At 45.2% G+C, this 27,274-nt stretch overlaps 1 protein-coding gene across 2 annotated transcripts in view; it reads right to left on the bottom strand.

Moving 5' to 3' along the window:
* The window catches only part of LOC144752186 (adrenodoxin-like), a 70,307-nt gene extending 59,428 nt beyond the window's left edge, over positions 1–10,879 (bottom strand). The window contains exon 1 of one of the 2 annotated variants that reach the window (XM_078640123.1): positions 10,642–10,879. In XM_078640123.1, the coding sequence (XP_078496249.1) occupies positions 10,642–10,811 (170 nt within the window). In that variant the 5' untranslated portion in view covers positions 10,812–10,879. The remainder of the gene's footprint in view (positions 1–10,641) is intronic. The other variant, XM_078640124.1, reaches the window with a different exon arrangement.
* Between the last annotated feature and the right edge of the window lie 16,395 nt (positions 10,880–27,274).

The raw sequence follows: 27,274 nt of genomic DNA, 5'->3' as shown, positions 1-27,274 counted from the left end.
ATAAGCTGTGGGCATATCAGTTTGCAAAATTAGGATGTCAAAAAAGTATTTGACATTAGGTAAGGTTAAGTTGAAAAACTCAGGTTTTTCCAAATGAGCCCTACAACTATTTTAGCAACAAATCAATATTTTACCAGAAAATTTGAATGCTGGCTGTTACACTCTTTGGTTAAATTTGCGTGATAAAAATGTTTACCCCTAACAGGTAGAAAACTAATAGCAGAATTTCTGTCTGTAATAAATGATTTTACACAGGCATGAAAGGACCCCAAACTCTCCTTGAAACAAGGTAGGAAGTCATTAGAGGGAGGTGGCTGGGAGTTTCCAGATTAGCACTGCTGACACTGAGCTCTCCAGATGATGAGTTCGAGGATACACATTTCAAAGGTGGAAACTATAGGAAATCTTGGTAGTCTTATTGTTAATCAGGTCGTGGGATATGTATGCACATTTTCAAAGCCAACATTATTAACCCGTTCCGTGCTCGCGTCGGCCTACCCCCCTGGTGCTGCGCACAAGCTTTGGCCGACACAGCCCCGCCCCACCCTTTAGAATGCCTGCACCGTGGCGGAATGTTCGCCGCGGTACACGGTTTAAAGAAAATTAGGCTGAAAGCAGTGCTTAATTTGTAAAATATAAGTGCCAGGGCCCTCGTCAGGAGTCCACTGCAGCTTGCACCACTCATTTCCCCTGCCAGCGCTGCCAATGACAGTACCAGCAAAACTACTAACCATCACGCTCCTTGTTGTGCTCATCTCTAAATTTGACAATCAACGCCACCGTGTGGCAGACTGCCATAAGTGCCGGTAGTGACAATTAGGGGCCGGTGCCAGCACCGGAAGCCACCGGCTCAAATTAAGCACTGGCTGAAAGTGGTAAACCTTGGTTTGCTATTGATTGTACGATGGGAGTCCCATATTATCTCATATGTCAAGTTATAGGCAACTTAATAGGGGTGGCCAGAGTGCCTTTATGAAATGTAAGTGTACCCCTGAAGAGGAATCAAGTGAATCCAACTGGTCAAATAATAGGCTTGAGGGTCCTTTTATAGTAATTTATGAACTAGCCACTCATTTTTTCATAAAAATATTTGAATATTTTATTAGTTTCCCTTCAAAAATGCGTATAAATCCTATATCTTTTTAGCCAAAATATTTGACATATTGTGCAGTCAGATACACAATATAGGGCCAGATGTAGGTAGGCCTTTACCGGTCGGTAACGGCCGAAAATCCCGATTTTTGGCCGTTACCGACCGGTATTGAGCGATCGATATGTAGGTGATAGAAAATAGGCCAAATCGGTAAATTTACCGATTTTTTACCTACATATCATTTACCGATTTTTGAATACCGAATCGGTAAAATTCGGTATTTAAGAATCGGTTAAATCAAATTACCTACATCTGGCCCATAGTCCGTTAATTATTCTTTTTTTTTTACTTCTTTGTTGGTAGGAATCCGTCGAGAGCTCCGCGACCCTGGGGAGTAGAACGGCGAGATAACCAGCGATAGCCCTCAGTCCCACACACGGAACGGACGGCAGTGTGGGGGAGTGTGCGGAGCGGCGGAGATGAGGAGCTGAAGTGGGCGATACAAAAGATAAAAGCATTTAAAGCCCATTTTCGAAGGCAGCGAAGGCAGTGAAAGCGAGCCCAAGATGGCGGAGCAATAAAAAAGGGACAAGAAGCCACAGCACTGAGAAGACCGCGGGCGCTCCCGGTGGAAAACACAAGTGGTAGACACAGCAAAAAGCGAGGTGAGGTGCAGGCACCCAGGGCAGCACCGGAGAGCACCGGAGAGCAAGGAGGTGGCGAGCGCACACAAGAGGCACAAGAGGAGCGCAAAGGCAGAACGGTGGCGGCCATCTTGCCCCCATCCAGAATCGCAACAAGAAGGCACAACACGGAGGTGAGGTAACAGCCCAGCGGGTGCCCCCACCACCGGCTCCCGCACCAAGAAGGAAGCAGTCGCGCGGTGGCATAAGAGCGGTGCAAGCGACCTTCCAGAGGGGGGAATGCAGCGGCGGTAAGGAGCGGCAGTAAGGCGGGGCAAAACAGCAGGGGGACCAGCGCTCAGTAGAAAAGTAGCACCAGTGCGAGCGACACCCCCCCCCGGGAGGCACAAGCGAAGCAACGCAGACGGCACCCTAGCGGGGTCCTCAGAGAACCGGAGACCGACGGCGGCGGCCATCTTGGGAGGGGCGACACAGCGCTGAGAGCAAGCCAAGGAAAGAGGCAGCGCAGCATCGCTGTCGCTCCCCCCCACAAGGGCCTCGCGGGTGCACGAGAGGGGCGGCCGGCGATCAAAGCGTGGCTGTCCCGAGGAAGGCAGACGACACCCTCAGAGAACCGGAGACCAACGGCGGCGGCCATCTTGGGAGGGGCGACAGCCATAGCGCTACGAGCAAGCCAAGGAAAAGAGAGGATAGAAGCGCAGCATCAGTCTCACCCCCCCACAAAGGTCTTGCGAGAGCCAAGGTGCACCAGGGCGTAACAGAAGGGCGGCCGGCGATCAAAGCGTGGCTGTCCCGGGGAGGCGAGGAAGGCGGCAGCCATCTTGAAAGGGGCGCACACATCAACACGGAGATCAGTGAAGCTGACATGCAAGTAAGCCAACGCTAGCATCACTGCAAGGCGGCGCGACCCCCCTGACACTCAGGAGGCCTGCTGTAAGGACAAGCGCCGAACATCAGGCACCAAATAAGGGAGAACGTAAGACCACAGAGAAAAAAACGAACATAGTGGCGGCCATCTTTGAAGGGAGGAACATTACAACAGCACAACAGGCAAACTCCACAGCGTGGAAAAGGAAGGCACAACAAGGCAGCGAAAACAACTGACGGAGACAGCGGGAACAAGGGCACAACAACCCTCGGCGCTTCTCAGTCACGGTGCGGCAACCAGCCAGAAAGCGACCCAACACCTGACCGCGTCAACGCAGCTCCCGGGCCAGTGCAAAACACACCTAGCCGCCTGCCTACGGTAGGTACAGGTTAGGCACAACGAAATGAGCGAAGGACAGAGGAGGCACAACCAAATGAGCGGCGACAAATAGGTGGGAACGCTAGACCAAACCAGAGACCAGCACCTGACCCAGAGTGGTAGCCCTGGCGTCCGGGAAAACCAGGACAAGGTCTATAAGGTGGCCAAGCAGGTTCACCTTCGGCAGCTCGGCAAAAGCAGACACGGTCACGACTGCCAAAACCACCCCACCAAAGGAAGCACAATATAACCTGCAGAAGAAAGAGAGACTGTCCATACACCAAGGAAGAAGAGGCCTAGAGACAATGAACGGCGACAACAAAAAAATTAGGAAGGACCTGGAATCACCGATCAAAATGAAAAACCTACAAGGCACAGAGTCTGCGATGGACCAGCTCGTAAAAAAAATAACTGAGGCAAACGACCTAGCAAAAGCCACAAAGATCTCAATGGACAATGTCCAGCTAGAGCTCACAGCCATACGAGCAGACCAGAACAAGACGGCAAGCAGAGTAGCGGAGACGGAAAGAAGGATCAGCGACATAGAAGATAAATCAGGCATCATGGATAAAGACATTTGCTACATCTCCAAAGTCTCCAGTGAGTTGCAGAAAAGGCTCGCAGAACAAGAAGACAAAAACCGAAGGGGGAACATCAGAATTCTAGGCATACCAGAAGAAGAGGAAGAAGGTTTGGGATCATGCGCAGCACTACTCGAAACACTGATACCCAAGCTGACAGGCATAAAATTCGAAAGAGCCTTGGAGATCGACAAGGCCTACAGGATCCCTGCCACAAAACAACCGCACATGAAGGGGCCTAGAACGATCATCTGCAAACCCCTAAGGTCGAGCCATACTGATGCGATCTTCGCCTTTGCCCGCAGAGGACAAACCCCCATCTGGAAAGGCAAGAAGATAATCTTTACCCAAGACCTTTCAAGGGGCACAGTGGAAGCACGGAAAGGGTTCCTGGCGCTGAGAGACACTATGAAGAGAGCAAAGATAACGTTCAGCTTTGTTGGCCCAGCAAGAATGAGGATAACAGACGGGCAGGACACACGTATGTTCGATGACCCAGCGGAACTACGCAGATACCTCAGGAAGCCAGAGCTGGAGGAGATGGAACAAACAACGCCCGGGACAGCAAAAAGAAGAGCATCATCAGATAGCTCAGGGACGGAAGAGAAGGGGGCAGCAGGCGGCAAATAACACTCCACAAGGGAAGCGAACAACAACTACCTCAAGGAAAAGGACAAAAAGAACCGGAGAAAAGAACTACCTCAACAATGTGATTTTGGACATGTGTAGATACACTGAACTCTCCTACCCTGTCAAACCCAGCGGAACATGGACAACCACACAGAGAGAACAACAGGGCTTTTGGACACCTGACAACCATATCCTTTGCCTAAAAGCGCAGCACGGGGACAAGGAGGGGGCGGGGATGTTTCTGACTTTTTAAGGAACCGGGGAAGCGGAGGGCGGGAACCGTTGCTGTCGCACGTTTACAGTACGTTGACAGGGGGAGGGGGGAGGGAGGGCGGAGGGGGGGAGAGGGCTGGGGGGGAGGCCCTGCTGCATGGACAATCGATGCCTGGCGGAAGTACACTTCTTTCTTTTTCTTCTCTCTCCTCTTTTCTATACCCATCCAACACCCCAGGGGGAGGCTTATGTGTGGTGGCTGCCAGCTAGCAAGCATAGAGGATAGAGGCGATACATAACGGATGCACGTAGGCATAGCGACACAAATATCACACCATGACGCCACCCGACAATAGTAGCCAGGCACAGATAGCCTCAGACATAAAGATTGTGTCACTGAACGTCAAAGGGCTCAATCACCCCGTCAAACGACGGAAAACACTAGACTACCTAAACAAACTGAAGGCGGATATATACGTCCTTCAAGAAACTAGAGTGTCCTTAGAGGACGCGAACAGGATGAAAGCCAGCTGGATAAGCGAAGTACTATGCTCACCGGCAGTCAACAAAAAGGGAGGGGTCATCACCCTAATCAGTAAGAAAGGGAAGTTCCAGGTTAACGACAACACAGCAGATACCATGGGTAGGAGGCTGATCACATCAATCAATAGAGGCGACGAGAGAGTACACATAGCCAATATTTACGGGCCAAACATGGGGGACAAAAACTTCTGGGAGGATCTAGAAACTGAACTTAGCAAGGTCCCACTTGGCGAACTACTATTCGTGGCAGGGGACATGAACCAGGCGATGGACAACGCCACAGACAGACACCCACACAGACCGAGCCATACCTCGCAAGAACAGCACATACTTAAAAACCTATGCACCAAACTCTCACTAGCGGACCCATGGCGGCTACAGAACCCGAGTGCCAGAGAGTACACTTTCTACTCGCACCCCCACAACTCATACAGCAGGATAGACTACATACTCATGTCCAACACACACACACACCTGACTGATACAACGGAAATAGGACCCATCACAATTTCAGACCACGCACACATATCTCTCTCCCTGAGTGGTAAGCATAACGAAACACCGAGCAGGAGATGGCGCCTTAACAGTGACATACTCGAAAACCCTGCCAATATCACGGAAATAGAGGAAGCGATCAAAGAATATCTCCAATTTAATGACACAGCTGACACAGGGCCAGCGACACTATGGGATGCGCTTAAAGCAACAATAAGAGGGAAACTCATAAACATCAAAGCACGCATGAACAGGGGCAGAAACAAGAAAATTAAGGAACTGGAGGAGCAGATCAAGGGGTTAGAAAGGAACCACACGGCCAACCTAACAGATAGGAATAAACTCACAACGCTAACAAAGAAAAAATATGAGCTAAACAGAATCCTAAGCGAGAGAGCAACCACGTGGATCAACAAATACAAATCCATAAACTTATGCTCGGCCAATAAAGCAGGGAAGGCCTTAGCAGGCTACCTGAAAGCCAAGCAAAGGCAGCACTGCATAGCCACAATAACAGACGCAGACAACAAAACACACACAGCTAATAAACATATCCTCGAAACATTCAGGAAGTTCTACAAAGAACTATACACCGCGGACACATCGCTAGATGCGGACGGCGGAGCAAGCTTGCTGAGGAGCCTGGATCTACCCAGTATAAGCGACGAACAAAGAGAGGCCCTAGACCAAGACATAACTAAAGCGGAAGTTGGGATGGCCATAGACTCACTAAAACCTAACAAGGCACCAGGACCGGATGGCTTCACGGCCACCTTCTATAAACAATTCCAACCACTACTCAAGGACACACTTGTCAGAGTATTCCAAGCATGTGCAGAAAAAGGCAATATGACAGACTCAATGGCGGAAGCAAACATTATTGTCATCCCCAAAGAAGGGAAAGACCCCCAATTCCCTCACAACTACAGGCCAATCTCTCTAATTAACGTGGACTGCAAAATCTATGCAAAAGTCATGGCTGCCAGACTAAATGCACTCCTCCCCGCCCTCATACACAAATCTCAGGTAGGCTACCTAGAAAACAGACTCTCGCAAGACAACACCAGACTGCTATGCCACCTAATCAACCGCACGGCCAACAGCGCGGAAAAGGCGGTCATGATCGCATTGGATGCGGAAAAGGCTTTCGACAGGGTCTCATGGCCCTTCCTCAACCAATGCATGCTCAAGTTTGGACTAGGCGAGAAGTACAGGGGCATGGTCATGTCCCTGTACAAAAACCCCCGGGCGCGAGTGGTGGTTAACGCAGCCACATCAGACACACTCATACTAGAGAGAGGGACAAGGCAAGGCTGCCCTCTCTCACCGGGTCTATTCCTGCTTGCACTGGAACCACTCCTCCACATGATCAGGTCAAACGCCCGGATCACGGGGGTGCGGATAGAGGGGCAAGCTTTCAAGCTAGCAGCATACGCAGACGACATTCTGATCACCACAAACAACCCAGAAGAGTCAATTAAGGCACTTGTGCAAACAATAGAGGAGTATGCACACGTCTCAGGCTACAAGCTCAACAGGGAGAAATCCGAATGCAAACCCATGAACTGCCACACCACCAAGGCTGTCCTGGGAACATCCGGCCTAGCATGGCAAACGAAACCCCTAAAATACCTGGGCCTCCTCTTTGGTAGGGACTTAAGAGCGACACTGGACCATAACGAGGAAGCGATGCTAAAAAAAATTAAGTCCAAGCTAGACACATGGGGCCCCAAATTCATAAGCTGGTGGGGAAGGATCGAAACAATAAAGATGATGATCACCCCCATGCTAAACTACCTGCTCTCCATGCTGCCTCTCACACTCACATCCGAATTCCACAAACGCCTAGACAAAAGCATCAACATGTTCCTCTGGGGAGGGAAAAAACCAAGAATGAGCCTAGCGAAACTCAGACTCAGAAAAGAACAAGGTGGACTGAACCTTACAAACTACAAAGCCTTCCAGAAGGCATCCCTGGCCAAACAGGGGCTACACTGGATTGCCCCCACGCCAGACTACATGCCGGTGTGGCTGGACCTTGAAAGGTGTATTCTGGGTGGCGCAGACCCAATTATGGCCCTCACGGCCCACAAGCACCCAGAAGCCAAAAACGCAATAATCCACAACACAAAGATAGCGCTGTTAAGAGTAGACAGGGAAATGGCAGTGAGTATCAAAGGCACCAAATGGGAATCTCTGTGGCATAACACCAAAGTCACATACAAAGGGAAAACACTAGATAGCAAGGTATGGCGTAGCAGAGGCATCACCACGCCTTCGCAACTAGAGGCAGGTAACAACCCACTCTCCTACACGGCACTACAGCAGACAACCTCCCTACCTAACAAGGAGTTCTATGAATTCCTCAAAATAAAAGCAGCGGTCACCAAAGCAGGACTAACGAAACAAACACCCACCATCATACAATACGCGCACAACCTAAACAAGACGGGCCACCAAACAGCACAAATCTACAAGCTAATTACACCACGCACCACAACCCTAAACAACAAGACGCTGGCATTTTGGGAGGAGACCATACATAGACAGCTGAACGAAGTAGAAAGAGCCAAACTATGGACGACAGCGTCCAAAAACAAAATCACACCACAGCTAGCGCAAACCAAATATTGGTTACTCCACAGGTTGCACTGGACACCAGCGAAACTAGGGAGGGTAGGAGCCAGTGATAGCAGCACATGTTGGAACTGCCAGAGAGCCACGGGAGATCTATCTCACATGCTATACGAGTGCACCAAAGTCAAAGCTTTCTGGGGCAAGGTCTATAACGTCATAGACACAATAACGGGCAGTAAGATACAAAGAGGACTAGCCGGGGCAGCCACTGCCTTCCTAGCAACAGAACTCCAGTCCAAAGAAGTACGAGACCTGGTCGATGTACTACTAACGGCTGCAGTGAAAACGATTTTGGGTAACTGGAAGGACACCAGCAAAGCCACTTTCAAGCGCTGGTTCAACTGGGTAACCTTCCTCCGGGGGGCAGATAACATCACCGCCAAGCAAAAGGCGGCAAATCATACGGCCAAGGAGAACATGTGGGAAGCTCTCGACGCATACCTGGAACGATAAACCCCCCCCCCTCTCTTTTCTTTCTCTCTTCCTTTTTTTTCTTTTTCTCTCTCTCAGGCCCCGCCAGGCCGCAATCTTGCAAGACCAGTACAAGTATTAAGAATGTTTTTTCTATGGATATGTAAAATTTATTTTCAATAAAAATATTTTGAAATAAAAGATCTCAGTAAAACGTCGAGTTCAGTTGCTATACACCCTTGAACGGTGTTTTGGGGCTACTTTGAAAATGTTTGACAAGTATGATTGTGGTTGCCAGTCTGGCCCAGCATGGGGCTAGCTGGCAGCAACGTAAAGTTGCCCCTACCTCCTCCTCATCGCGAAATTAATTTCATTCGCTCACTTTAAAACTACATATCAGATATGGGAAAAAAAATCTTTTTTATTTGCCTTGGCCTTTCTTAGCTGTGCAGTTTTTAGAATGCGCCTTTCCCCTTTTTGGCTGTCAGCCCCTCAATTTATCTGTGGTTGCACGAGCCTTGAACTCTTCTCCACGTGTGAGTACTGTTGCCATGGATACCGCAATAACCCTGTAAAGTTCAGGGGGCGGGTCCCTGGAGTGGGTGCAGGACATTGCATTTATACCCTGCAGCTATGACTGTGGAATCCACCAAAGCGTCGCCTGCCTGTGCGTGCTGGTTAAACCCAAACATGTTCTGCTGCGACAATGTCCTGAATAACCTGTTGCATTAATCTGTTTTTGTATTTTTAAATCAGTGTCACACGTGGTATGTGCTTACAGCATTTATTAGATTGTGTTGAGCAGCTAACTTCACCAGTGAGTGAACTGTTCACAACTATTCACAAATTGTAATTTGCAGGAAAAATGTAAAATGTCTCTTAATTTGGGGATTTTGGGGCTTTATATTTGTCTTTCTCACAATTTACGGGGTTTTACTTCGCAGTATGCAAAGGTTGTGTTTATTTTTCAAGTGCAAGAGAAAAACAGATTTGTAATTACAGATTGTATTGAACAATATCAGTCACCACACCGAAAAAGTACTATTTTTAACTTATTTTTCATCGAAAAAATGTGAAACATTCAAATGAAAAAAAAAATGCACAAAGTAACTTTTAAGAGAAGTTGCACACCAAGATGTTTTTGTTTAACAAAAATCAATGCCAGAGGAAATACAACCTTAAAACTTTGTGAAATGCAAAAACATAGATTTTGCTCAATTTCCCCAACAGAGCAGGGACATGGAGCCGACTAACCAATGGGTCCGTTTGCTTGAGGGTGGGGTTGAGGTTGAGCGCCTTTGTTGTATCCTGAAAGCCCATTGGACATTTACTTCAAGGCATTAACACTGAGGTTAAGATGCAATGGAGTGTGCAACCTCTGCAAGCTACAGATGTCTGCAGCAGGTGCCTGAGCCCACCGAGGCCGAGGTACCAGACCGAAATTCATCCATGCGGATGTTTGCGAATCCCGGCTTTTTTGTCCTAACCACTAAGTTAAATCTAAATCAATGCTCAGTAAGTAAAAGGCTTGTGTATTTCAGGGGCACCCCACACTCAGTTTTATTGTTATTGGTTGTTTAGGGAACAGATATTAGGAGTCCTCTTCTACGTGCCCTTTGTAATAAATCTAAACAGAGAAGAAGGATTAGAGCGAGAAGGAAAGAAACAAACAAACATACAAACAAAGAAAGGGAATATAGGTGAAAATGAACGATGCAGGTAGAGAAGAAGGAAGGAAGGTGGGAGGCATGTAGACAAAGGCAGAAAGAAAAGAACCAGAAAGAAACCAGGTTATGAGAAAGAGAAAGGACAAGAAGACGAAAGCAAAAGGAAAGAGGGAATTGTCATAGGTGTAGAACAACAGTGAGAAGAGAAAGGCGAGGAATGAGGAAGTAGAAAAAGGGAGAAGATAACAAAAGAATAAAGGATTGCGTAAGAGTGTAAAATATCAGGAGAGAACTTTATACTGGACAGGAGGGTGAGAGGGGGAAAGCAAAGAAGAAGGAAAAACGGGAAGAGCGAGAATGGAATAGACAAAGAGAAACGGAAAAAAGGGAAGAGAAAAGCAAGAACTGGAAGTGGGGGAAAGTCGGGAGGGGGTGTACGCACGCGAGCGGTGCACGGAAAGCAATGCTACAGCGAACGTACCCCGTGTGCGCGGCGCTGTCCCGAAGTGGGGCTGTGGAGCCGAAGCCCCGCTGACAGACGCCGTGGGGGCCCCGGGTGGCCGCTGCCAGGGGCCGCCTACACCGGGCTCCGCCTCGGCTGCTGCTGACGAGCAGGGGCAGGAGGAGTGCTGGGATGCTGCGGGCCGTCATGCTTCAGTCTGTGCTTCTGGAGGGCGGGTGGCATTGAGGTGCAGGGCTGCTGCTGAGATTTAAGTATAGCCGAGGGGCGGGGCCCCGTGCCGGAGACAGCCCCGCTGGGGTGTGTCCGTGCGCTCAGGGCCCAGGGGTACCCTATTCACACATGTTTATGTTATTTGGTGCACGTTGAAAACCGTGACAACTCCTTACTTGGAATGTTGCTACACTGTGTGATCCTGGGCAAATTGTATGTCCCCGAACCTAATTCCATCATCTGACAAAACTGGGACATTTTACAGCAAGTTTTGACAAAGCCAATAGATTTCACTTTTGAGTAGTGCATGTACCGAGAAACACAGCAACCGGTACCCCCGAAAAAAAGAAATACCTGTTTACTTATACTGTTTTATTCACTGTAAATCAAACGTGTTAGTATTACCAATATTGTGGTACTTAGCTCACCAACCGCAGAAGGATAGAAGACTGAGACAGCTTTACATGGCTTGCCTTGAAACCAGTCACTTAGGATTACTGCAGATGTCAGCACACTTACAGATATCCATGTGTAGACACACATGAACACACCTACAGATATCCATGTGTAGACACACATGAACACACCCACAGATATGTGTAGACACACATGAACACACCTACAGATATGTGTAGACACACATGAACACACCTACAGATATCCATGTGTAGACACACATAAACAGACCTACAGATATCCATGTGTAGACACACATGAACACACCTACAGATATCCATGTGTAGACACACATGAACACGCCCACAGATATGTGTAGACACACATGAACACACCTACAGATATGTGTAGACACACATGAACACACCTACAGATATCCATGTGTAGACACACATAAACAGACCTACAGATATCCATGTGTAGACACACATGAACACACCTACAGATATCCATGTGTAGACACACATGAACACACCTACAGATATGTGTAGACACACATGAACACACCTACAGATATGTGTAGACACACATGAACACACCTACAGATATCCATGTGAAGGCACACATGAACACACCTACAGATATCCATGTGTAGACACACATGAACACACCTACAGATATGTGTAGACACACATGAACACACCTACAGATATCCATGTGAAGACACACATGAACACACCTACAGATATCCATGTGAAGGCACACATAAACACACCTACAGATATCCATGTGTAGACACACATGAACACACCTACAGATATGTGTAGACACACATGAACACACCTACAGATATGTGTAGACACACATGAACACACCTACAGATATCCATGTGTAGACAGACATGAACACACCTACAGATATCCATGTGAAGACACACATGAACACACCTACAGATATCCATGTGAAGACACACATGAACACACCTACAGATATCCATCTGTAGACACACATGGACACACCTACAGATATCCATGTGGAGACACACATGAAAACACCTCCAGATATCCATGTGTAGACACACATGAACACACCTCCAGATATCCATGTGTAGACACACATGAACACACCTACAGATATGTGTAGACACACATGAACACACCTACAGATATGTGTAGACACACATGAACACACCTACAGATATCCATGTGAAGACACACATGAACACACCTACAGATATCCATGTGAAGGCACACATGAACACACCTACAGATATCCATGTGTAGACACACATGAACACACGTACAGATATGTGTAGACACACATGAACACACCTACAGATATCCATGTGAAGACACACATGAACACACCTACAGATATCCATGTGAAGGCACACATGAACACACCTACAGATATCCATGTGTAGACACACATGAACACATCTACAGATATCCATGTGTAGACACACATGAACACACCTACAGATATGTGTAGACACACATGAACACACCTACAGATATGTGTAGACACACATGAACACACCTACAGATATCCATGTGAAGACACACATGAACACACCTACAGATATCCATGTGAAGGCACACATGAACACACCTACAGATATCCATGTGTAGACACACATGAACACACCTACAGATATGTGTAGACACACATGAACACACCTACAGATATCCATGTGAAGACACACATGAACACACCTACAGATATCCATGTGAAGGCACACATGAACACACCTACAGATATCCATGTGTAGACACACATGAACACACCTACAGATATGTGTAGACACACATGAACACACCTACAGATATGTGTAGACACACATGAACACACCTACAGATATCCATGTGTAGACAGACATGAACACACCTACAGATATCCATCTGTAGACACACATGGACACACCTACAGATATCCATGTGGAGACACACATGAAAACACCTCCAGATATCCATGTGTAGACACACATGAACACACCTCCAGACATCCATGTGTAGACACACATGAACACACCTACAGATACCCATGTGTAGACACACATGAACACACCTACAGATATCCATCTGTAGACAGGTATGAACACACCTACAGATATCCATGTGTAGACACACATGAACACACCTACAGATACCCATCTGTAGACACACATGCACACACACACAGATATCCATTTGTAGACACACATGCACACCTACATATATCCATGTGTAGACAGGCATGACCACACCTACCGATAGCCATGTGTAGCCAGACACACATGAACACATCTACAGATACCCATCTGTAGACACACATGAACACACCTACAGATATCCATGTGTAGACACACATGAACACACCTGCAGATATCCATCTGTAGACAGACACACATGAACACACCTACAGATACCCATCTGTAGACACACATGAACACACCTACAGATATCCATCTTAGACAGACATGAACACACCTACAGATACCCATCTGTAGACACACATGGACACACCTACAGATATCCATGTGGAGACACACATGAAAACACCTCCAGATATCCATGTGTAGACACACATGAACACACCTCCAGATATCCATGTGTAGACACACATGAACACACCTACAGATATCCATCTGTAGACAGGTATGAACACACCTACAGATATCCATGTGTAGACACACATGAACACACCTACAGATACCCATCTGTAGACACACATGCACACACACACAGATATTCATCATCCTACAGATATTCATCTGTAGACAGACATGAACACACATACAGATATCCAAGTGTTAGCACACGTGAACACACCTACAGATACCCATCTGTAGACACAAATGAACACACACACAGATATTCATCTGTAGACACACATGAACACACCTACAGATATCCATGTGTAGACACACATGAACACACCTACCGATACCCATCTGTAGACACACATGAACACACCTACAGATATCCATGTGTAGACACACATGAACAGACCTACAGATACCCAACTGTAGACACACATGAACACACCTACAGATATCCATGTGTAGACAGACATGAACACACCTACAGATATCCATGTGTAGACACACATGAACACACCTACAGATACCCATCTGTAGACACACATGAACACACACACACACAGATATTCGTCTGTAGACACACATGAACACACCTACAGATATCCATGTGTAGACACACATGAACACACCTACAGATACTCATCTGTAGACACACATGAACACACACACAGATATTCATCTGTAGACAGGTATGAACACACCTACAGATATCCATGTGTAGACACACCTGAACACACACACAGATATTCATCTGAAGACAGACATGAACACACATACAGATATCCATGTGTAGACAGACACACAAACACACACACAGATCAGCAAACAAACTGATACATGTGCACACAGATCTGCAGGCATCCACCCGCACAGACCACGGGTCACCCATGCATGATGACCCAGAAGTGTATTATGATAGGCTGTTGGTGCTAGTCTATGTTGTTAAAATAAGAACAGAGGTGTCGGGTATATCTGCCAGGTTGCAAGGAGTCAGACAAAGCCGGGTTGGATGGAAATTATTCAATATTTTGTGGCTTATAAGTCTCTTGCCACACATTTGTGTCTTACTTCTGAGGGAACAGCCCCCATCCAATGCCCTCAGTTCCTGACCTTCCCCTCTGTTGGAAGTGTCTAGAGGAGTGACTTTGGCATAGTGGGGTGGCAGAGTCATCGTGGCTTGCTTCCTACACAACACCTTCCCCATTCCTGAGAAAGAGAAGAGAGACTACCGGGAGAGGCGGGAGAGAGAGAGAGAATGACATATAGTGAGAGTGGCAGGTCACAAGATGGTGTTCTGATTTGCGAGACGGTCGTTGACTGGTGGTGATAGCTGTTTGTGAGTGTGTCCCCTCACTGCTGGGACTGCAGTGGTGGCGGTCATTGATGACTTCAATGCTTGATGTGGAGAAGTGTGGCTCAATGGTGGAGAAGTGTGGCTCAATGGTTAGAGCGGCAGACCCTGATGCAGAGGTCTAGCCCGGGACCAGGGTTCAATTCCCCGCCTCGGCGGGTCTTGGGCTCAAAATTCCACGGACCTGATAATTCTCGCCTCGGTGCCTATTCCAATCATGGAGTCCCACTCAGCAACTCTGGGCAATAGCTTGCTTAATCTCCACAACGGCCCCCACAACGCTAAGGATGCCTGGCCTCCACCTTGGGGGTGCCCAGGAGTGGACACCTCACAGGGAAAGCCAGGATGGGTTCCACAGCGGTATTCGTACAAGCGCCTTGAATTTTGGAGCAACAATTTGGTAGACACAGTACAAAGAAGATTAGTCCAGAACACTCCATGCAGGAGACAGTGCAAAATACAACCAACAGTCGTGTGCAAGGGCAATAAAATTTGCATTAATAATTTCCCAATAAAATCTTAGAACTTTTCATATGTATGTATATATATATATATATATATATATATATATATATATATATATGTACCAAAAAATGCCCAGCATTTGAGGCCGCACAACACTGCGATGAAGGAAACATCCTTAATTAGAAGAAACAGGCAGCTTCCGATTCCGTAATACATCCTGTGGCCTGACGCGTTTCGATGGACTTTCACCATCTCTTCAGAGGCCTCGTGAGCAGGAAAAAATGACGTGCATGACTCGCCGCCCATTTTATTAATTGGCTTCCGAATGCCGAATTTGTTGCATTTTGGGCAGCGTAGTCCATTTAAGCACTATTTATCCCCTCCAGTGGGTAACATGCCCACGATTGATTGCAGGATAAATGTTTTTCAAGCCCTCCATTAGGCTTCCCGAATCGGACTTTGCCTGTTAAATTACAAATCACAGTACCATTTACAGGGGGAGGGGTTCCCCCTGTCCGCATCCATGAAGTTCTTCAGATGGTGCGATCCCTCTACGGCGTGGAGCAGCCGTATAAATATGTACCAAAAAATGCCCAGCATTTGAGGCCGCACAACACTGCGATGAAGGAAACATCCTTAATTAGAAGAAACAGGCAGCTTCCGATTCCGTAATACATCCTGTGGCCTGACGCGTTTCGATGGACTTTCACCATCTCTTCAGAGGCCTCGTGAGCAGGAAAAAATGACGTGCATGACTCGCCGCCCATTTTATTAATTGGCTTCCGAATGCCGAATTTGTTGCATTTTGGGCAGCGTAGTCCATTTAAGCACTATTTATCCCCTCCAGTGGGTAACATGCCCACGATTGATTGCAGGATAAATGTTTTTCAAGCCCTCCATTAGGCTTCCCGAATCGGACTTTGCCTGTTAAATTACAAATCACAGTACCATTTACAGGGGGAGGGGTTCCCCCTGTCCGCATCCATGAAGTTCTTCAGATGGTGCGATCCCTCTACGGCGTGGAGCAGCCGTATAAATATGTACCAAAAAATGCCCAGCATTTGAGGCCGCACAACACTGCGATGAAGGAAACATCCTTAATTAGAAGAAACAGGCAGCTTCCGATTCCGTAATACATCCTGTGGCCTGACGCGTTTCGATGGACTTTCACCATCTCTTCAGAGGCCTCGTGAGCAGGAAAAAATGACGTGCATGACTCGCCGCCCATTTTATTAATTGGCTTCCGAATGCCGAATTTGTTGCATTTTGGGCAGCGTAGTCCATTTAAGCACTATTTATCCCCTCCAGTGGGTAACATGCCCACGATTGATTGCAGGATAAATGTTTTTCAAGCCCTCCATTAGGCTTCCCGAATCGGACTTTGCCTGTTAAATTACAAATCACAGTACCATTTACAGGGGGAGGGGTTCCCCCTGTCCGCATCCATGAAGTTCTTCAGATGGTGCGATCCCTCTACGGCGTGGAGCAGCCGTATAAATATGTACCAAAAAATGCCCAGCATTTGAGGCCGCACAACACTGCGATGAAGGAAACATCCTTAATTAGAAGAAACAGGCAGCTTCCGATTCCGTAATACATCCTGTGGCCTGACGCGTTTCGATGGACTTTCACCATCTCTTCAGAGGCCTCGTGAGCAGGAAAAAATGACGTGCATGACTCGCCGCCCATTTTATTAATTGGCTTCCGAATGCCGAATTTGTTGCATTTTGGGCAGCGTAGTCCATTTAAGCACTATTTATCCCCTCCAGTGGGTAACATGCCCACGATTGATTGCAGGATAAAAACATTTAACATTTATCCTGCAATCAATCGTGGGCATGTTACCCACTGGAGGGGATAAATAGTGCTTAAATGGACTACGCTGCCCAAAATGCAACAAATTCGGCATTCGGAAGCCAATTAATAAAATGGGCGGCGAGTCATGCACGTCATTTTTTCCTGCTCACGAGGCCTCTGAAGAGATGGTGAAAGTCCATCGAAACGCGTCAGGCCACAGGATGTATTACGGAATCGGAAGCTGCCTGTTTCTTCTAATTAAGGATGTTTCCTTCATCGCAGTGTTGTGCGGCCTCAAATGCTGGGCATTTTTTGGTACATATTTATACGGCTGCTCCACGCCGTAGAGGGATCGCACCATCTGAAGAACTTCATGGATGCGGACAGGGGGAACCCCTCCCCCTGTAAATGGTACTGTGATTTGTAATTTAACAGGCAAAGTCCGATTCGGGAAGCCTAATGGAGGGCTTGAAAAACATTTATCCTGCAATCAATCGTGGGCATGTTACCCACTGGAGGGGATAAATAGTGCTTAAATGGACTACGCTGCCCAAAATGCAACAAATTCGGCATTCGGAAGCCAATTAATAAAATGGGCGGCGAGTCATGCACGTCATTTTTTCCTGCTCACGAGGCCTCTGAAGAGATGGTGAAAGTCCATCGAAACGCGTCAGGCCACAGGATGTATTACGGAATCGGAAGCTGCCTGTTTCTTCTAATTAAGGATGTTTCCTTCATCGCAGTGTTGTGCGGCCTCAAATGCTGGGCATTTTTTGGTACATATATATATATATATATATATATATATATATATATATTACCTACTGGCGGTCGCCAGTAGGTATATATAGTTAGGATTTTTTCTCTATGGGTTTTTTGAAAATTCTATGTCTAATAACTTTGGCGTTTGTGGACGGAATTGGCTGAAATTTTCAGGAAAATGGCACATTTTGTTTCTGAGCAGCCCTTGAAAATTTGGGGGGGGTTCGTCCAGTGGGGGCCGAGAAAAAAGGGGGGTCCCAAAACGTGTTTTTAACATTGAGTTTTCCATAGGGCGGTTGGCCTCACTTTTAGCCCGAACGGCTGAATGGATTTGCACGAAACTTGGCAAAATTGTAGGGACTGGTAGCCCGATGTGCCTTTTGTAGGTCTCAATATATGTGCTCCAGTGGATTTTGAGAAATTAACGTTTAAAAAAAGATATATATCTGTAACAGCGGACCGGGCAGCGGCCCAGGACGCGTACTTTTCGCGCAACGGAGCTTTGTCAAGCGAAGCTGATTGGTTCTCTGGCGTCTGTCAACATTCCAAACAGTCCGTAGCGGCCGCCATCTTGTCTCTCGGTAGGATCGAGAGACAAGAGGAGGCCAAAGCGAAGGGGCAAATGACCATAAGGGGGAATAGTAGATCCTCGCTGACCCCCTAGGTTTGATGTGGAGGTTTTAAAAGGGCCCCGCGGGGCAAAAAAAAAAAATAATAATAATAATCGAACGGCTGAATGGATTTGCACGAAACTTGGCAAAATTGTAGGGACTGGTAGCCCGATGTGCCTTTGCTAGGTCTCAATATATGTGCTCCAGTGGATTTTGAGAAATTAACGTTCAAAAAAAGATATATATCTGTAACAGCGCTCCGCTTCGCGTAACGGAGGTTTGCGAAGCTGATTGGTCATTCTGTCACTGGGCTATAGTTGGGCTACATCTGGCTGATATTTGGGCTACATTTGTTTTTTTGTGTGTCTGGCGGCCATCTTTGGGCTACATTGGGCTACATTGGGCTTCATTGGGCTACATTCGGCTAATTAGCAAATAGCTCATCGCAAACTAGGAATGGTAAAGAATCGCTATTTATTCCTTAAAGTTCGCTATTTAGGAAATGCAAAAAACTTTGATGATATATATGGCGGTTCATCTCTAACAAGATAAGAAGCATAGGGATACATTTATGATGACTGGCGCATCACCAGGGATGTGTTAGTCATTCTGTGCCGCTGTTCCGTCACCTATGGTGTGCTGCATTTACAATGCGGCGCATCATGGGGCAAAAACAGCACAGATGCGTGATGTATCTGTGCCGTAAAGGTGGCGCATTGCTGGAGTTGTATCGCAAGTGTGATGAAGCTCCAGCAAGGGTCGGGGGTGCCCCTGTCGCAGGGTTTCTGTTCTCACACAGAACTGTGGACAGAGGATTGGAACCTCGGCGAATGCATTGCTGGAGTTGTATCGCAAGTGTGATGAAGCTCCAGCAAGGGTCGGGGGTGCCCCTGTCGCAGGGTTTCTGTTCTCACACAGAACTGTGGACAGAGGATTGGAACCTCGGCGAATTAGGGTGTCCCAAAACTCACGTTAGTAATCAAAAACTCCTTAGCAAGCTAGGTACAGTGTCACATTGGATATAACAAACTCTCAATGTTTAGACAATCCAGAATATGAACTTATAGTACCTCAGGATACGTGGAACTCATGAACAGTCGGTCGTTATAGATTTCTTAGAAACCAGAAAATGGAGTTAAGAAGAACAGATGTGTATTTGAAATGTTTATTTACTAATGCCGTCTTCTCAGGCGTAGTACCTTAGATAATAAAAGTACACATATTATCAGTAGCAAAATTACCAGCATAGTTACTAGTACATAAAAAGTGAATGGTGATAGTATGTTAACATGCTGTAAATGAATAAGAGTTAGCAACACTTATAAGCAGCCGCGGGCCGTGGAGGGAGTTACGGTGAGGCAGGGAGGCGGGGAGGGGGAGAAGCAGGGTGGAGAATACAAGTACACATATTATCAGTAGCAAAATTACCAGCATAGTTACTAGTACATAAAAAGCGAATGGTGACAGTATGTTAACATGCTGTAAATGAATAAGAGTTAGCAACACTTATAAGCAGCCGCGGGCCGTGGAGGGAGTTACGGTGGGGCAGGGAGGCGGGGAGGGGGAGGGGCAAGGTAGAGAGGGCTCCACCCTGCTTCTCCCCCTCCCCGCCTCCCTGCCTCACCGTAACTCCCTCCACGGCCCGCGGCTGCTTATATCTCACCCTCCCTAATACACATATTATATTATTTGCTAAGAAGGTCTCTTTGTGTTGGTTTAGGGCGTGCCCATACTTTAGTGTCTTAGATTTGAAGGAATCACATCAGCATACACCAGCTCTCTCTTCATGTGAACCGCATCAACTGTTGTGTATGTGTGTTCGGCAAAGCAATATAAAACCCGCCTCATGCCCAGAATTGGCAGAAGTTGCACTTATGTTATGAGTATGAAGTCGTGGAGATCAGACCTCATAACAATTCTGTATCGTGTTGTTCTTGAAACTTTAGCACTCGCTGTACAGATATAGTTTAACAAGTAAAGCAGATAGTAGACCAATAACATATTATTCTCATGTAAACCACGATGAACTACTAGGTGGAAAGCTAAAGCAACAACTAAGTGTCGTGTGCAGAAGTTGCAAAAAAGGAAAAATGGCGTTTAAACCGGTAATGAGCCCATGCTAACTTAACACGGTGTAAAGATATCCAGGACCTAGATGACACCTCCTCATGATCCGGAAACGAACTGAATAAGATAATAGAAGTGCCATCTCATGAGAGCAGATTGCAAGTTTATATGTGGACGGTCCGCAAGGTAAAGCATTAAAAACTAGGAAAATTTAATGCTAAAGAAAAATAAAACAGCCAAGTACTTTATCGAGTCTTAAGCCAATAGGCAAGGTAAATAATAAAAACTTGACAAATAAGTTAATGAATTGTCAATGAAATGCTAGTACTCAGCATATCAAACATGAAAAAGGTCTATGACATAACTGTGTATGCAAAATAAGCTGCAACAGCCTCCAATAGGAAGTCACCGTCTTCATCCGAAAACAGTTCAGCCATCCAATTTAAAAGCGGAAAAGAACATACGTGCTCTCCCAGCACCGGATCCTCTATCACCATCAGAGGACAGCTCGGTGGGTTTTCAAGAAAGCTCTGTTCCAAGAAAGACTGTGCTGCCGCCAGTAAATTCCAGGGACCAAGTAGTCCATGCATCAATGCCACAGCCATAATCCTTTCGCCAGGACAAACCAACTCGTGAGTAATGATAGGAGTCATCAGCTGATTAAAGTCGACGTCAGGAGAAACCGGTCCGCAGAGACACAAATCAATGGCCCAATCGAAATCACAGGTCAGGCAGTGAAATACAGGCTGGATACAGGTGAAGTAGGAGAACCGAAAAGATAATCCATATGCCGTGCTTAATATCGCCAACGGCATTGTGCCATAATATTCTAGCATGCGATTGCGGAACAGTGTCAGCAGCTGCAGGGTCGGAGGTTGCATAGGAGGGACATCCATATTTAAAAATATAAAAAAGCACAAGAGCGTCCGCTGGTAATGCAAGTAAAAATGCCAATCCACGAACCAGAGTGCAGAAAATACAATGAAAGGAAGCAGGGATGACTCCAAAGATTTTCTCAAATGAAGTCACGAGGCCACTGGTAACAACTTTAAAAAAGTGTGTCAGGGACTTTGTGGAGGATGCGTTAAAGATAGTCGGAAACATGTTGCTGAAATTGAAAGGCAAATCTTAATTGAAAAGGGTGTGCACCTCTGTACGGGTGTTCGCTATGTGAAGTACGAAAGTTTCACGGGCCGAACTCAAGGCCACCTCTCTCTGAGACAAAAGAGCTCTTATTCTTGCCATGCCGTTGAAACGTGTCCCAAGGTTGGTATTTGTGGCCAGATTGAAAACTCCCTATGTTCATGTGTGGGAGGAAATAGAACATTTCTGCAGCAAATAACCCGTTCACTTACTGTTACGATAAAAGGAATACTTTTAATTAACTCAGAACAATCTTCATTATTGAGCATCAAATAACTACCATTTTCCAACAACTTGAACGTGGGGATGATAGCAGGAACTGGCGTGCCTTGCAACACGCAAGCCATATTTGGTCGGTGTTTGTTGCATGAACCGTGTAACTGTATGTGCCTACACATTAGTGAATGATCTGGCGTCTCAGTGCATTCCTCTCCATTCAGATAAACTTCTTGATCATCTTTGAAACATCTGTATGTGTATGGAAGCGACCAGACCTCATGAAGAAAAGCACTACCTAAAGGTTCATAACGACCTATTGGTATATATTTCATACAATTTGAAAACTTATATAAAGCAAAAGGCAGCGTTATTAAACCGTGGATAAGGCATGTTGTCAAAAAACCCGCAATCCTCTGCTGATGATGTCACTGAGCATGTCATGAATGATGTAATATGTGACATCATCAGCAGTGGATTACGGGTAATAGTATCTCTAGTTTACTCCCCTATAGCTGTCTTTATTTTAACATAAGTGTGTGTTTCCCTCCCTTATACTTACTGTTTTTGGTTCGCTTCCAGTTCGCGTACCGGCGAGCGAACTAGGAAGCGAACTAAGAGAAATAGAGGTTGGCACAGTTCCAAATATTGTACCAATTTTTTAATAACGGGGAGGTAGTTCTGAAAAGAACTTTTTTTTTTTTTTTTCTGAACATTTTTTTACTGTTTTTGAATTTTTCGGAACAGTTTTATATTTTTTGGGGTTTTTCTTGGAGGGGGCAATGAAAACGATTCATTGTAAAGGGCTCAACAGGAGCAACAAAACAAAAAAAAGAAGTATTTATTATTTTGGGCGTTTCGGACAAACTTGCATATGATAGTCAATAGCTCTGTTGATCAGAGTGATGCTTCTTTCTCCGTAGGAAATGAATCCATCGCAAAATACGCAGGTGTGTTTTACTTCACCAAATCTCATTTGTATATTTGGCACCATCTCCCTGCCCTCTGGTCCCGTTACTTCCGGTACAACAGATCTTCTGGCCATAATAGGGAGATTATCTAGGTCGTTCCGAAACTGTGCAGCACTGTAGTTGTTAGGATGCCACCTAGTCATATGGCGATGCATTGTGTAGTTTCCGAAATTGTATTTTTTGTCGGTCCCTCTGGACAGTCTATCTTGACATATAAGGCAAGTTACGTATCTTGCATTTACTTTTTTCTGACCTTTGGGAATTTTAAAAAATTGCCAAATGAAGTTTTCTTTCCGGTGAGACGTCCTGGGCTGCTCAGGCAAAAACTGCCTCTCTTCGTGCTCGTCCTCCTGTTCCTCTTCTTCTTCTTCTTGTTGAATTATAACTTGAGCAGGTGGTCCACTCTTCCTTGGATGTGGTGGAGGTGGTGGGGAAGCACCAGCTGAAGCTACTAAAGAAGCCATTGCTCAGTGATCACAAAGGGTCTTTCTCTCACAATGATGAAAGTCAGAGTGAGGAAAGAAGGAGGGATTTTCATCATTTGGGAAAAACAAGAGTTCTCAACCAATCAAAAGTGTTCATTTTAGATTATATGACCTAGTCTTACATCATTAGGAAACCAAAAGTGAAATGAACCAATGAAAAGTGTTATTACCAAGTCACATGACTTGCTGTGTTTACGTTAAGCGCTTTGCAGGGCCTCCCGGTTTGCTTCCAGAAACCTGCGCTTTGCGACTCGCTTCGCGTACCAGTTCGCTAACGTAGTACGTCATATGACGTATCACGCGACAACGTGAAACGTCATGCGGACGGGAGGCGTCACGATGTTGTTTTGTAACGCGGCACTTGCGGTAAAGAAACGTTTACCGGCTCGCGGTCTATTTCGCGGCATCAAGGTCAGCTAACGGGAAGCTTCCCGATTTGCGAAGCGGGAACGAAGAAAAAAAAATATTAAAAAAAAAAATTATTCATAAACATATAAAATATATTTTTGGATTTAAAGAAGAATACATTTTACAGCTACAGATATTAGCTGTTAAAAAACCAATGAAATTCACAGAAAAAACCATAGGTTATGAACCATATATAGTTAGGAATTAGCATTTACAAAACCTTGAAAATTCACTGAAAAAACCATAGGTTATAGACCATATATAGTTAGGAATTAGCATTTACAAAACCTTGAAAATTCACTGAAAAAACCATAGGTTATAGACCATATATAGTTAGGAATTAGCATTTAAAAAACCTTATTTTACTCACACAAAACCATTGAAATTCCATATATAGTTAGTTGCACTAACTATATATCGTGCACCCGCAATCCACTGCTGATCATGTCACATATTACATCATTCATGACATGGTCAGTGACATCACTGATGACATCACTGATGACATCTCAAATGACATCACTGATGACATCACTGATGACATCTCATTTGACATCATTCTTGTGCTAATACGATAAACCTCTTCAGACTCTAATATAACCTTAGATACACTCAGTGTATACAGACACTCACACACTGCCACTCATCCATGGAGTTACTCACACACCCAGTCAGTCATGCAAAGAAACAATCTCACCTCCATTTCTTCAACTATACAGTTAAACACACCTTACTTATTGAAACATATACTAACACATATTTACTCTCTTATACAATCCCTGATACAAGTTCACAATGATCGATACAACCACTCACTCATTCAGTGGCTCTCATGCACAGTTATTTATATATGCCAACTCTCACATGTACTGTGTTTTACATATGTACTTACTATGACATGTAGCATTGAGATATCCATTCACTCATCAATACACTCATGCACACAGTCAACTGCCCATGTAGCTGTTTCCACATGCACTCTTGAACTCATACACCTAGTGAATAAACTGCTCACACATCTATGCATAGAGTCTCACACCTTCCAGCCACCCCCACACAAACTCAATCTCCCATAGAAATACTTGGGCAACCAATTAATAACACATATAGCCTCTCGTATAGCTAATGATCAACACATGCAGCAGTTTACAGAACAACAGACATAATGATGCACAAATTAAGACAGTTTAGTCACTAACCCATGCATTCAGTGAGACACATTTAATCACTCACTCATACAGTCAGTCATGCACCTACTAAATCCTTCATCCAGACACTTATACATCCACTCAAGACATATTTTAACTTTACAGAAAAATACAGTCACTGGATGTTGTCATCAGTGATGTCATTTGAGATGTCATCAGTGATGTCATCAGTGATGTCACTGACCATGTCATGAATGATGTAATATGTGACATGATCAGCAGTGGATTGCGGGTGCACGATATATAGTTAGTGCAACTAACTATATATGGAATTTCAATGGTTTTGTGTGAGTAAAATAAGGTTTTTTAAATGCTAATTCCTAACTATATATGGTCTATAACCTATGGTTTTTTCAGTGAATATATATATATATATATATATATATATACTGTATTTCATCCAGTGTCATTCCAATCCAAGAGGAAAGATGAAGCGCGGACCCAAAGTTCTTTGTGCCAATTATTTTATTTTAAAGCACCCTGCATAAAAACCTACTTACTGCAAATACAAATTTTAGAGAAGCATCGCTTTTTAAAATGCTAAAAGCTACCAGGTATCTAGTTGCTTCTATATCACGACAAATTGGACGAATCCATTTGCGGCGAGAAATGTGGCATTCAGGGCAATAAAACATTATGTGTAACTCATCCTCATCACTCAAGCTGCACGCTGGACAGGCCTTAGAATCTTGTTCCTGACGCAATTTATGAGTAATCAATCTTAGTGGGAGGGTCCATAGCAAAAGCGTATGAACAGACTCTTGGCAAGAGGAGATATTAAATCTAGAAATTGTTCCAAAACAGGAAAGGGCTTGAAATCTAAAAAAAGAATGGTCAGGGATCCGTTTGAGCTATTTGTTATGTAGCCATCGTTATTATAAGCCCAAGAGCATGCATTCACAATACTGAGGTCCGCTTTACGAATTAACCCATTCCGTGCTGCTGTCGCCCATTAGCCAACGGCAGCACTACCTCCCCGCCCGTTTTGCGGAAGTGCCGCACTTCAGAAAAATCGCGGCCGCCGTTAAGGCGTTAAAGTTGGCTCAGCCCAATAACTTTGTAAACCCAATTTCCCCAAACATACATAAACAAATTTAAGCCAAGGAAGGGACCTGGCTCCTGGAACTTTTAATAAGTCTTTAGGTGAATCCTTGTAATGTCCTAGCTCATGAGCGGTCCAAAGAGGTTCCCAATACACAAAAAAAATTTAAAAGCCATGTCAGCAATTCTTTTCAATCCCACATCTAAATATAGCGGGGTAAGGGATGAGCTAGTTGGAACTGAAAGCAACTTCCTAATAAAATAGTTTTTAGCTGTAAATAGCGAATGAGTGTCAATCCAACGCCAAATCTCAGCGCCATAAAGCGCCGCACCTTGGGCCTTGGCGTGATAAATTACCAGAGCTGGTGAAACTGCACGTTTGCTTGTGAAATCTAATAATAACATTGTATCTATGCTCCATTACAAGAGTATTCTTATTTAATTGGCTTGTCCACTTAAAGTTCTCCATGAATCTAACCCCTAAGTAGTCAAAATGATGTACTCTTTCTAAAATTTCACTGCTGACGGGAATAATAAAATTTATGCTCTTACCCCTGCAAAACACAATAAATTTAGCTTTATTCACATTTAATTCCAAGCCCCTAGATCTACAGAAACATAAAAATGTATTGATTAAAATTTGGAGGCTCATCGGTGTCTTGGAAATAAGAAAGAAATCGTCGGTGAATAAAATAATTAGTATCTTTCTATTGTTCAAAACAGGGGAATAATTAAGCAGTATTCCAAGATGTCCACTACATAGTTCATATATAAAGAAAACAACGTTGGTACAAGAATACACCCCTGGCGCACACCACGTTCAATAGAGATGCGGTCAGTCAGTTCTCCATTTGGGCCCCATCGAACCTGAGAGTATTTTTCTACATGTAGTATACTCATAAATTGAATAAGATTACCTGGAACCCCCATATTTGCCAA

The sequence above is a fragment of the Lissotriton helveticus genome, chromosome 4_2 (assembly GCF_964261635.1).
Source record: "Lissotriton helveticus chromosome 4_2, aLisHel1.1, whole genome shotgun sequence".
Classification (NCBI taxonomy): domain Eukaryota; kingdom Metazoa; phylum Chordata; class Amphibia; order Caudata; family Salamandridae; genus Lissotriton; species Lissotriton helveticus.
This window is presented reverse-complemented; position numbering and strand designations above follow the sequence as displayed.